A 14,702-nucleotide genomic window follows, 5' to 3' on the forward strand; every position below is an offset into this window, starting at 1 on the left:
AATTTTGTGCTACATCCACTGATCAGTCTTACACAGTGGCCACTACCTGGTTCTCCCTTCTTCCAGTACCTGAAAAGAAGAAACAACAGTCGTCAGTCCTCCAGACAAAATGAGCATCATTTATAGACTTTGGAGCAGGAAATAAAAGTTCAGTCCATTCACCTTCTTCCCTCCCCTCAGTGGGAGTTTCTAACAACTCCAAATGTTGGTCTGTGGTTGATTTGGCAGAGACTTAGAGGTGGAGTTGGGGACACATCTCCCCCTCCATCCTTTCGAGCAGGCCATGGCAAAAGGTGACGTATCTCTAGGCATCTGTTTCTTAAAAATGGACCGTGGCCCCCTTCTTGGTTGCTTCAGGAATTGAGGAGTGTTTCTATGCCGTCCTTGCTGGTGGTTTCAGTTGGGGGTGGTAGGGGGAGGGGAGGTCCGTCTGATGGGTGCTCATTTGTGGGGCACCGTAGAGTTTGGTCTTTTCCTCATTATGATCTCCCTGCAAGACAGCATTGGGGAAGGTCCTCCATCAGTTCAGGGCTCAGTGTCATCCCAATGTCCGATGGAATATGCACCTGCAGAACCCGGGGGGTGGGGGGTGGGGTAGATTTGGCTCTACAGTGTTTTCCCAGGAAGAGGCCTGTAATAAGAGGCTGTGCAATCCTGGATGAAGAAGAGGGAACGAGGTTCAGGATAGCTACACTTAGAATCTCTGAGATGATATCTAGTAGGTTAGAAGGTTATAGCTTTAGCTTGGCAAGATTCTGTCCATTGGGTGAAAACAGATTCAGATTAACGAAGTTGAAAGGGACCTTGTAGATCATCTAGTCCAACCCTCCGCCCAAGCAGGAGACCCTACACCATTTCTGACAAAAGGCAGTCCAATCTTTTCTTGAAAGTCTCAAGTGATGAAGCTCCCACAACTTCCAAAGGCAATGTCTGTTCCACCGGTTGATGGTTCTCACTGTCAGAAAATATTCTCCTTATTTCCAGGTTGAATCTCTCCTTGTTCAGTTTCCATCCATTATTGCTTGGCTGGCCTTTGGGTGCTTTGAAAAACAGCTTGACCTCCTTCCTCCTCCCTGTGGCAGCCCCTCAAATACTGGAAGATGCTCTCATGGCTCCCCTGGTCCTTCTCTTCACTAGACCAGCCATGCCCACAATTCCTGTAACCGTTCTTCATATGTTTTACTCTCCAATCCCTTAATCATCCTGGTTGCTCTTCTCTGCACTCTTTCTAGAGTCTCAACATCTTTTTTATAGTGTGGGGACCAAAACTGGATGCAGGACTCTAGGTGTGGTCTTACTAGGCAGTGGTGGGATTCAATTTTTTTAACAACCGGTTCTGTGGGCGTGGTTTATTTGGGTGGGCGTGGCTTGGAGGTCATGTGACCGGGTGGGCGTGGCTAGCTGATCATGTGACCGGGTGGGCGTGGCTATGTGTATAGGGACTACTCAGAGGGCTGAAAAAAGTCATTTCTGACAAGTCCTCCCACCTTTGACTGATCCTTGCACTTATGACTGGTCATCATTTATGCCCATTGTAGCATTCTTAACAACCGTGTCACTCATTTCACAACTGCTTCTCTTCGCCATGGTGACAAGATAGGGCAAAAAATGTAAAATGTGAGGACAGTTGTAAGCGCGAGGACTGGTCAAAAGTGCGAGGACCAGTCAAAAATAACTTTTTCAGCCCTCTGAGTAGTCCATATGCACAAAAGGACTACCCAGAGGGCTGAAAAATGGGATTTCTGACAGGTCCTCGCACTTTTGACTGGTCCTCGCACTTATGACTGGTCATCATTTATACCCGTTGCAGCATTCTTAACAACCGTGTCACTCATTTCACAACTGCTTCTCTTCGCCATGGTGACAAGATAGGGCAAAAAATGTAAAATGTGAGGACAGTTGTAAGCGCGAGGACTGGTCAAAAGTGTCACTCATTTCACAACTGCGGTGCTTCATGTGACTGGGTGGGCATGGCCAGGTGGTCATGTGGCATCGCTTCTTTTCCCTAATGACAGTTTGCTGCAATGGTCATAAGTGTGAAAAACGGTCATAAGTCACTTTTTCCAGTGCCATTGTAACTGTTGTAAATCAAGGATTACCTGTACAAAAATACAAAAAGCTTCTTTGCTTGCAAAAAGCTGCCCTAAATACCAATCATTAGATTAGAAATACCTGCAAATTGGAGTTACAAATCAGGGAGGGTGCCAGAGCACCTTGAGTAATTAAAATAGTTAAAATGCAGTGATAATTATCAGCAGCCAACTCTTGCTCATAAAGTGAAACCCTTTAGCAGAGAGGTCATTTAAGCTCTCCAGAATGAAGCAAAGGAGCAAACAGAGTATCTGTTGCTTGTTAAACCAATGACCAGAACAAATAGACACAGAACTAGTCAGATTTCTGAAGCTGCTTCTTTTCAGGAACAGAGATTAACATTTTTCTTTCCAAACAAAGCTGAATAGGGAAAATTATCCCATCGCTAAACATAGGATTAAACATCACCAAGCACAGAATTAAACTTCACCAAAAACCAATTTTAGACCAAAAGTCAGAAAGGGTATGTAAACTCACGTTTGAATGTCAATCTTTCTAGCTAGCCAAGAAGCCTTGCTGAATGTCACTCATCTTGGTTCCTTGTCATTAAAAGCTTCTGCTTCGTTATTGAATTATTTCTTCAAAGTGCTGATCATTGCACCTTGACTGGAAAAACTCCAACAGGGGAGTATTTCCTCCCAACAGTGGTGTAAAAAGCTTAAATCAACCCTTCCCCTTTAAGAAAGTCAAGCAAAAAAAAAAAGCCTCCGAGAACCTCTGGAACCGGAAGTGACAGTAAGTCTAGGCATACTGCCGGAGAGGCAGTTTCTATAATAAAAATTAGGCTAGGAAACAACACCAAATGTTGTAATTAATCCTTACAGGATTAACCCTGTAAAGTGGAAAAAAAACAAAAGGAGATTTCTTTTAACAACTGGTTCTCCGAACTGCTTAACTACTTAACAACCGGTTCTACTGAACCAGTGCGAACCGGTAGAATCCCACCACTCTTACTAAGGCTTTATAGGGTGGTATTAGTACCTCACTTGATCTTGATTGTATCCCTCTGTTAATGCAGTTTAGGATTGCATTGGCTTTTTTGGCTGCCGCTGCACACAGCTGGCTCATATTTAGCTGATTGTTCACTACGACTCCGAGAACCCTCTCACAGTTACTGCTATTAAGCCTGGTTTCACCCGGTCTCTATGTGTCCTTTTGGTTTTTCTTGCCTAAGTGTAGGACTTTCCTTTTCTCTACATTGAATTTCATTTTGTTAGATAGGGCCCAGTGTTCAAGTCTGTCAAGATCCATCTGGATCTTGAGCCTATCTTCTAGGGTATTGGCTATTCCTGCCAGCTTAGTATCATCTGCAAATTTGATGAGTTCCCCTTCTATTCGCTCATCATCATTCTCTCACTGTTTATGAAGCTCTTGGCCTTACCACACATGCACCCAGCAAGCCCCAATCGAGCCGCTCCATCCATTAATGGAATCTTAAAGAGACAGGACTCCAAATTATTGCTTTTTGTCATCGCCCCCCCTCCCCCATCTTGAGGCAATGGAACAGCTGCCACTTCCCAAACAAACAAGCCAAACACAGCCTGGAGGCTCCTACGCTTTTGCAATAGTGACCCAAACACAGTACGAGGAACAGCCCCCACATTTCCCAGCAAATCTTGACTCAAAACACAGCGCCATGAGTCTGGGCACCTTTCCTGTCTGTTCCTCCCCTCCATCCCGCCTCTCACCCCTCTCCCTCTCTGAGAACTATGTGGGGGGAGGGGAAGGGCCATCAAAGGAATGCTGAGAAAACATTCCTGGGGAGAGGATGAAGTGGCCCCACTGCCAGAGTCCAGGTGCTGCTGCTGACTTGGATGGAGCGGCTTTTACATTTGCACATGCTGTCTCCTGAAAAGTCTTGTGGAGAGGCGAGGGACCCTCTCATCCTTAGCTGCGTGGATTCTTCTCCCACGCTTTCTCCTCTGAGCTTAGCCCTCCCTCTCCCTCTGAGGAGGGAGGCCAAATGGGATGGGACAAATCTGCAACAAACAGACCCTTTCTTCTGCACCAGGTTCCCACAAGCAAGTCCAGGTAGCAGTCGGTGAAGAGGCAGCCTTTGAGCAACCACTCTCCCTTTCCTTCCTTCTCCTTCCCCTTGCTTTTAAAGTGAGGGAAGAAAGGCCCCATTGTTCCCAGCCTCCAGGGCAAGGCACATGTGCTTCACAGGCTTTATAACCCCAGAGCATGCTGGCCAAGGGGCCGGAGGGCTGCAGCAGCTGCTGGACACTGTCAACCTCTGTGCACTCCCCGCCTTCTGTGCTTGCGCCAGGGGATGGAGTGCCCATCTCCAGTACCATCTTTTCCTGAAAATAAGTCCTAATGCATCTTTTCAAACCCCCAAAAATATAAGACCTGGTCTTCTTTTTGAGGAAACATGGTAGATAGATTTAGATAGTTAGTTAGTTAGTTAGTTAGTTAGTTAGTTAGTTAGTTAGTTAGTTAGATAGATAGACAGACAGACAGAGACACAGACAGAGACACAGACAGACAGACAGACAGACATATAAGAGAGAGAGATACATAGATATAACTAATGTTAGATATAGATAATATTTAGATACACAGACACATACTCGTACACCTGCACACAAGTGAGTATTTGTATGCGAATACACACGTATACATATACGGAGAGAGTTGCTATATTCCAATCTATCTTCAGCAATTTGTAATGAGCCCCCACATAATCACATGTATGGTGAAAAATCATAGAAATACCATTATTATTGTTGTTATTGTGTCCTCATTTACAAATACTGAATTATAATCATATAATCATGCATATAATCATTGAATTTTCTGTGACCTGTCTCAGATCTGAAGACATTTTAGGCTATAAGAAGCAAACTTAGATACTTACGCCCGAAAGGGAGGAGCGTCATTAATGGACCATTTCCATCTCCCACCACCGTAACTCAATCCAATCCAGTAATCACCATGTTTCTCTTGAGTTATTTCTTCTATGTACGCCTGAAAGAAAAAATCCAGACATCATTTACAGTGAATGACGGAGAGATTCTCACCTGAAGGATGTTCAGAATCAGAGCCTCCCCAGATGAATCAGTGGAGGAATATGGAGAAGTAGCAGCAATGCAACCCATACGGTACAACCACAAAGAGTGGGGCAGATCAAGTTCCTGAAACAATGGGACATCCAGGAGGAACCAAGGAGGCGTTTGGGTGAACTAGCAGGGCCCTGGAAGCCATGATCAAACCTAGTCTATGGGCCATTCCACATTTGCACCTAACCATGGTGAGAGATGAACAGGGAGCCGCTTTGTTTCACTGTTTGCCGAGTCCTTGTCTCATCTCCTCCTTAGCCCGTAAGTCTTCCCTCATCCCTCGCTCTGGCCTTAGTGTGAAGTTTCCGAAAGATGCCCTAATTAATTCATGAGCCATGAGCCAAACTTCAAAAGAAATACAGTCATTTATTAGGAGCACCATTCCGGCAATATTCGGATGCAGTTAGAACTAATCCCACGTAGATTTACGTTCCCCTATGACCCTGTCTCTCCCTTCCTCTCTGGCCATGTCATAAATCACGTTCTCCAATTAACCACTTTGGCTGGCTGTGAAACCCAACACCCTCCTTCTGATTGCGGTAAGAAAGCATCTATGGAATGTAGTTTCAGTTAGGGAAATCAATCAGCTCTATCAGTTCTCCCTCCCTCCTGCTCATGGCAACTTGAAAGCTTTGCAAGTTGACACTTAGTTTGTCCCCATAAAATCAGCAACCATCTTCAGTGCTTCCACAATGAACACAATCTGATGCAAACTCAGGTCACCCCCACAGTGGAGGACAAAGTCTCTCGGCCACCTCAGATTGGTGGGGAGGACATATTGGCTCACCTTCTTCCTTTCTTCTGAGCAGATGCTCACTGCAGCTCTAAGCGGCCTTATTATATTTTGCGGAATATTTATATTATATACTTTGATTAAAGGCAGGGCAATTAAAAGCTACACAACTCTTGGGATTCACCAGCAAACTCAAAGTATTTGCATCTATCCATCTACAGAAACAAATTCTTGCTTGCATGTGTTCTCCATGACTGTTGATACAGATTGCTGGTGAAGAAGTCATGGAGAGGAGCATGGGAAGAAGTGCGAAGAAAGTTTTGGACGTCTTTAAGCCTGGCCATCTTGGAAGCTGTGGACCTAGGTGGACTGCATGAGGCTGAAAGTGCAGGCTTTGGTCAGGTGGAACTTCTTTGAGGGTCTGGATGAAGTTCTACAATGGTTTCACCTCCATAAAAATTAGGATTGACCCAGTTCTTCAGCAATGCCTCCTGATGATGTAATGATGAGCTGCTGAGTTTTAGCACCCACATAGTGGTAGGTTTCAAATTTTTTTACTACCGGGTGTGGCTTGGTGGGCGTGGCATGGCTTGGTGGGTATGGCTTGGTGGGTATGGCTTGGTGGGCGTGGCAGGGGAAGGATACTGTAAAATCTCCATTCCCAACCCACTCCAGGGGAAGGATACTGCAAAATCTCCATTCCGTACCCACTCCATTTCCTCCCAATCAGCTGGGAATTGGGAGGCAGAGAATAGATGGGGGTGGGGCCAGTCAGAATTTTTATTACCGGTTCTCCGAACTACTCATAATATCCACTACCAGTTCTCCAGAACTGGTCAGAACCTGCTGAAACCCACCTCTGCACCCATGGGTGCTTTCCTGCTTTAATCCCCACAGTCAAGCTGTGGGTTCAAGCCTGCCACCCCCCTCCCCACCCAAGCCCCATCTGAGCCCCCTCCTGCACCTCTGGTCTGAACCCTTTCAATGAGATGTCTTGCTATCCAGAGATTATCCATAGACAATCGATGAAGGAGAGGGATCAACGATGGGCGCAGCCAATTTTAGGCTGATGTCCTTTTCTGCCAGATCCAGGTCAGGCTGACAGTGGGGACAGACCGAAAGCCAAAGGATATAACAAACAAACTCAGTAATTCCATCAGAAGACAGAGAAGGGAGGGCACTTACCTCCTCAGCGTCATCTTGAATATCGAGTATGTCAGCTTTAAATGTTTTGCATAGTTTTCTTGTGTCGTAAAAATTGAATGACTGGTAACTAAGTAAATAAAGGTGGTTCTTATAGGCTGTCCAGTCGTGATTCAGTTTGTAATGAAGTTCAGCTTGGAGATGTGAAAAGAGAAAGAAAGAAAGAAAGAAAAATTAGAAGGAGCACATTTAGGCAAATACTGTCATCCATGTTTTTTTAATCCATTTTAAGAAAAAAAGCATAGAGGACAATAGTCATGTTTTCTAAGTGGGGGAGATGGGCAAGGGGCAGAGGGAAAAAAAAATAAGAAAGTAAAACAAAAGGGGAAAAGCTTTTCTGGGAGGAAAATTGCATGTCCTGTAAGACAAACATTTATCCTCCACTAAATATATTAAAATCTCATAGAATATCTGTACCTTAAGATTGAACATTGGTGCTCTCTGAGTTTGGTCACTTTCTTGCAAACATTTTTGTTCCCCAACTAGGTCACACAAAGGAATGCAGAACCATCCAGCCCTCAGAGACAGGGACTTTTACCCAAACTATTTGTTAGCACCGAATTGGATACTTGTTGGTAACCAGGGGTGGGGATGGATGGGAACAAGGGAACCATATGCCTTGGGCCAGAAAACCCCAGATCCAGCTCTGCTTCGGCTGTCACCACTTGGCTTCAGTAAAGCGAACTTTTGGCTAATCATGAGCCCGAGAGTCTCTCTTTTCTAACTGACCAAGTTGGGAGAGCTGACAATCTGCCCAAGACAATACTTAAAAAACAGCAGGGTGCACCGCCCCAACCGGCAGGACTGATGGATGGTGCCTAGAAAATTGCCAAAAAAAACACCAAACCCTGACACCAAACCTGGAGAAAGCTATCCCTCTATCCGGATTCTTATTAATCTCAATCTGTGAGAAATTTACCAATCTCTGCTTGAATTTCTTTGATCTTTTCAGCCCATGGAAGCAACTGTCTTGACACCTTCTCAGCTTCCAGGATTATTGCAGTATCTGAAACACATGTAGCAAGAACATTTCTTCAAGTCTGAAGCTGCCTCCTGGTCTATGGAAAGCCCACTTCCTTCCATGCATGAAGGTATCTGTCGGTCTCTGCAGCTAGGAAGTGTTTTCCTTCCCTCTTCCCAGGATGGATCCCATTACGACTGTCCTACTGTCCCCATTTATTTGTACTCATTTCCTATGTTCATGTCCATGTTTATACTTATACCTGTTATCTTGTACCTGTTTGACAAACTAACTAACTAAATAGAAATAAACAAATAAAATAAACAAATAAACCATGGCCAGATTGGCCTTTCAGAACCATGACCTAAATTTTGTGCCTTGTGGACTGGCATCGGGTTGGTGGAGAGGCTGGAGGTTAGCAATGAATGAATGGCTCTCCTCCTGTTCACCCAATCTAGCTAGAGCAGCGGTTCTCAACCTGGGGGTCGCGACCCCTTTGGGGGTCGAACGGCCATTTCACAGGGGTCGCCAAAGCCCTCTCTCACCCCCCCCCACGCCTTCACTCACCCTCACCCTCTGCCTCTGCTGGATCGCCCGGTCGCCGTTCGTTTACCCCGCCCACTCCCAATCTATTGCTGCCTCTGGAGTCCCAGCTGATGGCTAGAGGGGGAAAAAACTTTAAATTCTTGCCGGTGGGCTTCAAAGAGCCGCCCTACTCTCAGCTGTTTTGCGGAGGGCTCTGTTGCTAGCTAGCTGCAAAGAGGTAAATTCCTGGAGCAGATTTTTTTCCCCCTAGCTATGCTGAAAAAGCGAAATTGAAAGTAAGCAGGGTCTTGGCTGCAACGTGACAAAATGAGGCAGAGAGATTTCTTTTTCTTTTTCCTCACCAAAAAAGGTAGGTGCAAACTGCAAACAATGGGAAATTTAGGGCAAGAGGAAGTTCAAGATTTTAAAACACAGAAGAAAAAAAGCTCTATTTAACTAGGGAATTGTAATAATTGAGATACTATTAATTGCATATTGTGTTGAAAGCAGAAATGGTTAAGTTGTGGTTTGGAGGAATATATGGGGGAAATTATTTGGTTTATTATTATTGGTAAATATAATTAATTGATTTGTAAGAAATTGGATTGCATGGAAATAATTGGAATATTCATGTTCATATTGATTAATATACAAAAAAGGTAGTTATATAACTAATTGATTTATATTAAAATGTTGAATTTGTATTAAACAACTGTATTACATAATTAACCAATGTGAGGATGGATATAAAAATAGATGACAATGGGAAGGGGTATAATATAGAATAGAAGGGAAAAATTGAATTTGATTAAGATTAGAGATGAGGATGAAGGGTAATATTGTTTTTTTAAAAAAATAGATGAGGAATAAATATGGTAAAAAGGAAATATAAAAATTGTAAATTTAATTGAAATGACTAAATACTGTGTTGGAAGAAATATCTTTCTGGGTTCTGCTCCAAGTGGGGAAAAAGACAGTGGAAACATGGAGACTGCTTGGAAAGATGGTTTAATGGTGGACAGGATCACATGGCTTGATGGGGCCCATTGTGTTAGTTTCTGTTGCTATTGTGTTGCAAATGTCCTTTGACAAAGGATTGAGTTTCTGCCTCTGGCCCATTAACAAAGGGTGGGGAGCAGGAAGGTGGGAGTTGCTTTGTCTGTAAAATATGCTTCTCCATTTCTCATACAGGAAAATATAATATTCTGCCTTTTTAATATTTCCCAAAATATTTCATTCTTCTAGGAAAGGGGTGGGTGTTTAAATTTGTGAACCGGCCAAATACTCTGTTCAAAGAAAATACGTTGTATGTTTGTATGTGTGTTTCTAATTATTGCTATTTATTGCTATTTGTTCTCTTTTATTCTTTAAAGTTTAACAATTCATTCTTTATCTTAATATCTTAATATTTGTTTGGGGTTGGCTTTCTTCCCTTTCATCTTTTTTATTGTATAGCAATCTTTCTCCTCAAACCTACCACCTCTGTCTTTTCTTTCTTTCTTATTTTCTCTTCCCCCCTCTTCTTCTTCTCCCTACTTCCTCTTTCTTTCTCCTTCTCCTCCTCTCTTCCTCCCTCTCTTACCTTCACTCCTACTCTAATTTCCCTTCCCTTCCTTCATCCCTCTCTATTGCTGTATCCTTTTATGCATATGGACTACTCAGAGGGCTGAAAAAGTTATTTTTGTTGGTCCTCACACTTTTGACCAGTCCTCGAACTTACGACTGTCCTCACAATTTACGTTTTTGCCCTATCTTGTCACCATGGTGAAGAGAAGCAGTTGTGAAATGAGTGACACGGTTGTTAAGAATGGTACAATGGGCATAAATGATGATAACTGCGAAGACCGGTCAAAAGTGCGAGGACCTGTCAGAAATCACATTTTTCAGCCCTCTGGGTAGTCCTTTTGTGCACAGGGACTACTCAGAGGGCTGAAAAAGTTATTTTTGACTGGTCCTCACACTTTTGACCAGTCCTCGAATTTACGACTGTCCTCACATTTTATGTTTTTTGCCCTATCTTATACCATGTTGAAGAGAAGCAGTTGTGAAATGAGTGACATAGTTGTTAAGAATGCTGCACAGGCATAAATGTGAGGATGGTCATAAGTGTGAGGACCAGTCAAAAGTGCGAGGACCTGTCAGAAATGACTTTTTTCAGCCCTCTGAGTAGTCCCTATACACATAGCCATGGCCACCCAGTCACATGACCAGCTAGCCACGCCCACTCAGTCACATGACCTCCAAGCCACACCCACAAAATAAGCCACACCCACAGAACCGGTAGTAAAAAAATTTAGAACCCACCCCTGGTTGGGGGTCACCACAACATGAGGAACTGTATTAAAGGGTCGTGGCATTAGGAAGGTTGAGAACCACTGAGCTAGAGGAAGGAAAATGGGCTCGGTGGCCTTGGGGACAGGAATGCATTTGCACGTTCAGAGTGGAACTCTTTACTTACCGTTAAGGTTACCATATTCAGCATCCTGTGCAATCATAAAATACCTAATTTGTGCCACTGCATGCCGAAGTGGATCCTGTTTTGCCTTTTCAATAGCACCTGAAGGAGAGGTTTAATTACCATATAATAATGTTGGATTGAGACCCATTTGGGGTTGGGCTCAAGGCACCAGGCTAGAAAGAGGGAGACCATGAAATCTTTTCCCACCTTGGCCACGAAACCATCTGGGTGACCTTGGGCCAGTCACTTTGGCTCAGCCCTAAAGGAGGCAATGGCAAAACCCTTCTATAAACCTCGCCTCTTTGAAATTCAAGCAGGCATTCTTTTGCAGTACCAGAAGCCTGACAGAATGGAGAACTGACCAATTGTTTTTTCCTAGAAGGGCTGAGGAAGATTGGGGAATCGATTTATTAACTGGAAACCACTTCTATTTGGACTTTGTTGGGAAGATAGACCACCGTGGAGATTGAATTTATTATATTTAATTAGACAACAATTGATAAGAGATGGCATTAAGAAACAAACATGGGAATTTAACCCAGGACAAATTACTCTTCACTTTTGGGATGATTTAGGATAGATAAGAGGCCGTGGTAAATTTTCCACCAGTGGATTAAAATAATAAGTTTGTTATCACAGGGTTTTGAAACTTTAACCTTGTATTATTATTGTGGTTGATCTTCAATTCAATTCACAGTCTGGGACTGGTAAAAAAGTTAACTGTTCAAGTCCTAACCATGGACCTAAGAGCTGTTAAAGTAACTTCTGAGTATATAAGCTGTTTGGAATAGGGTGGTGGTTTTTTTTTTTTTGTTGTTGTTGTTGTTGTTGTTGCAAAGTTGGGATATTCAGGTCTAATAAATTCAAATTTTCCATGTTTCTAGGCAGCCCTTTGGGTATTGCTCCAAGGGTTCCTACTAGTATTGCTACAGCCATTGATTTCTTCCTCCATAACCACTGAACTTCAATTTGCAAATCATTGTTACAAAATAAATTTTGTTATTTTTCTAGCTCTTTCTCCTCAATTCGTGCATCACCTGATATTGCAATATCAACGAACCAGACTTTTTTCTTTTTCATAATAATGATGTCAGGCGTGGGCCAGATGTCTGTCTGTTCGGATCTGAAAGTCCCACAGGATCTTGACGTGCTCATTTTCAAGAACTTTGTTGATTTGGTGTTCCCAGTGATTCTTGCTTCATTCAAACCCAAACGTCTGGCAAAGCTTCCAATATATGATGTAATAAAGGAGAATATTTGTAGCTCAGGGTTGACATGAGGGGTCTTCTTTTCTTGCAGACATTTCATTACCCAAACTAGGTAACATCATCAGTGTTAACAGCAAATTGTACAGTGTTACAGCAAATTGCACTCCTTACTAGCGCTGATGATGTTTGTTTATTTGTTTATTTGTTTGCTTGTTTGTTTGTTTGTTTGTTTGTTTATTATTCGTATTTCTATGCCGCCCACTCTCCGAGGACTCTGGGCGGCTTACAACAAAGACAACAAGAACAACATATTGCCCCCAACAATCTGGGTCCTCATGTTACTTAGTTTGGGTAATGAAACGCCTGCAAGAAAACAAGCAGGCATAGAGAGCATCAATGTATGATTTTTGGCAACTTGGTGACAGGAGCAATGTGGCGCTCTCATGTGACCCCCCTCCTGCGCGAGCTACACTGGCTCCCGGTGGTCTTCCGGGTGCGCTTCAAGGTTTTGGTTACTATCTTTAGAGCGCTCCATGGCTCAGGACCAGGGTACTTACGAGACCGCCTCCTGCCACCAATAGCCTCTCACCGACCACTTCGCTCCCATAGAGAGGGGCTCCTCGGGGTGCCGTCGGCCAAACAGTGTCGACTGGCGGCCCCCAGGGGGAGAGCCTTCTCTGTGGGGGCACCTGCCATCTGGAACGGGCTCCCCCCGGAGTTACAAAGGATCCAAGACTTACGCATCTTCCGCCGTGCCCTGAAAACCTTTCTATTCCAACAGACTGGTCTGGCCTAACTCTCCCTTTTAAATTGGCTTTTAAATTGGCTTTTAAATCGGGTTTTAGATCTCTTTTAGATAATTTTGGATGTTTTAATCTTTAAGCCTAAATTATTTAAACTGTTTTTTAATAGTTTTTAACTTTTTTATGTCTTTGTATTTATTTATGGCTGTTCACCGCCCTGAGTCCTTCAGGAGTAGGGCGGTATACAAATATGAAAAATAAATAAATAAATAAATAAACTTGATCATGACAGTGTAGATAACCATTCTGTGAGATTTTGCTGCAGCCGCTGATAAGGCGATCCACTGTTTCATCTTTCTCGCTGCAAAAGCGACATTTGCTCTTGTTACTGACATGTTGAATTTTTGCTTTCATGGAATTGGTCTGCAAGGCTTGTTTTTGGGCAGCCAAAATGAAGCCTTAAAAACTGGGGAAAAACTCACTGAACAACTGCCTGGATTAGCAAAAGACATTTTGGGCTCAATTATGGTCGTAAGTCGAGGCTACCTGCAATTCGACTTTACTGCAAGTTTATATTAAGAGCATCTGAAAGTCCAGCTCACTCTCCTTGCCTTCACAGCCCAAGAAACTAGGGAGGGTCTCTTGTGAGATGTTTTCCACACCCCTATGGCAGTTGCAGGCTAACCTGGCTCTTTGCCAACCATTGTCTGGCTTTGGATTCTCCCTCTGTCTCACAAACTCATTCCCACACACCATCACAGACCCTCAGAACTGATTAATTAGTTGGATAAGATTAAAAACTTACATAAACTGATATACCAAAGGGTGTACAAAAACAGACAGAAGAGCATTAAAACGCCAACTGTTGCACAATTGTAGCCTGAGAGACATAGTTCTAATTTCGTTGGAGGGCCTGTGTTTAGAAAGGAAGCCTTGATTAGAAATGATCTTAAGAGGTAATAATATGGGTCACACTGTCTTCATGATGCATTTTCACCTGCTGTGGGACCTGAAACTGCAACTGCTCCAGAGCTGGGCCCTCAACAAGCAAACCTGTTCATGAAGAAGCCTTCATGAAATGCTCACCTTTGGAGGAGATGTTAAACCTGCCCTGTATTCTATGATGGCCTTAGGTTATAGAAACAACATCCATGCCAGGCCTCCCTGATAAAGTAGGGAGCAGAGTTTGGACACACCACTGAAGGATCAAGGCTGAGAAGGAACCGATAGATTTGGGCCTTGGACCCAACTGCTCCTTGACTCTCTTGGGATGGAATAACCTCACCCTTCCCTTCCCTTCCCTCCCCTCCCCCCTTCTCTCCTCTCCCCCCTTCCCTTCCTTTCTCCCAGGGAGTTTCCAAGGCCGAGGATGGGCTTCAACCTGGATCTCTCCAATACTAGGTCACCCTCTCACACTCTGTGCTGTCACTGTGCCCAACAGCCCAAAGCAGCCAACTTAACATAGCTCCACTACTTTGCTCACCCTCAGCAGACCAATGGCTGGCCTTGGCCAACAAAAGTTCTTAGGCATTCCGGACACCCACCGTAGAAAGACAGTTAACCATAGCCAAATTGGCAAGGGGGCTTCTTCCCTTATGAGAGAATCCTTCTGTTTCTCCGTGTTCTGTTTCTCCGTGAACATCCCCAGTATTTGCTCCTTGGCTTCCCTCAGCTCCCCCCTGTTACTGGGGGCCTCCAAGGTTTTGGTGGGCCATCTG

General features: G+C 43.9%; 1 protein-coding gene across 1 annotated transcript; it reads right to left on the minus strand.

Moving 5' to 3' along the window:
- Positions 1 to 4,947: 4,947 nt before the first annotated feature.
- Positions 4,948 to 11,070, minus strand: LOC139320548 (killer cell lectin-like receptor subfamily B member 1B allele C). The gene is made up of 4 exons (XM_070948921.1): positions 11,034 to 11,070; positions 8,009 to 8,095; positions 7,072 to 7,223; positions 4,948 to 5,061 (listed from the first exon to the last, which is right to left on the minus strand). The coding sequence occupies exons 1-4, from the start codon at positions 11,068 to 11,070 to the stop codon at positions 4,948 to 4,950; spliced, it is 390 nt and encodes a 129-aa protein (XP_070805022.1).
- Between the last annotated feature and the right edge of the window lie 3,632 nt (positions 11,071 to 14,702).

The sequence above is a fragment of the Pituophis catenifer genome, unplaced genomic scaffold, assembly GCF_029215685.1.
Source record: "Pituophis catenifer annectens isolate HBS135680 unplaced genomic scaffold, rPitCat1.0.hap2 SCAF_8, whole genome shotgun sequence".
In the NCBI taxonomy this organism is placed as follows: domain Eukaryota; kingdom Metazoa; phylum Chordata; class Lepidosauria; order Squamata; family Colubridae; genus Pituophis; species Pituophis catenifer.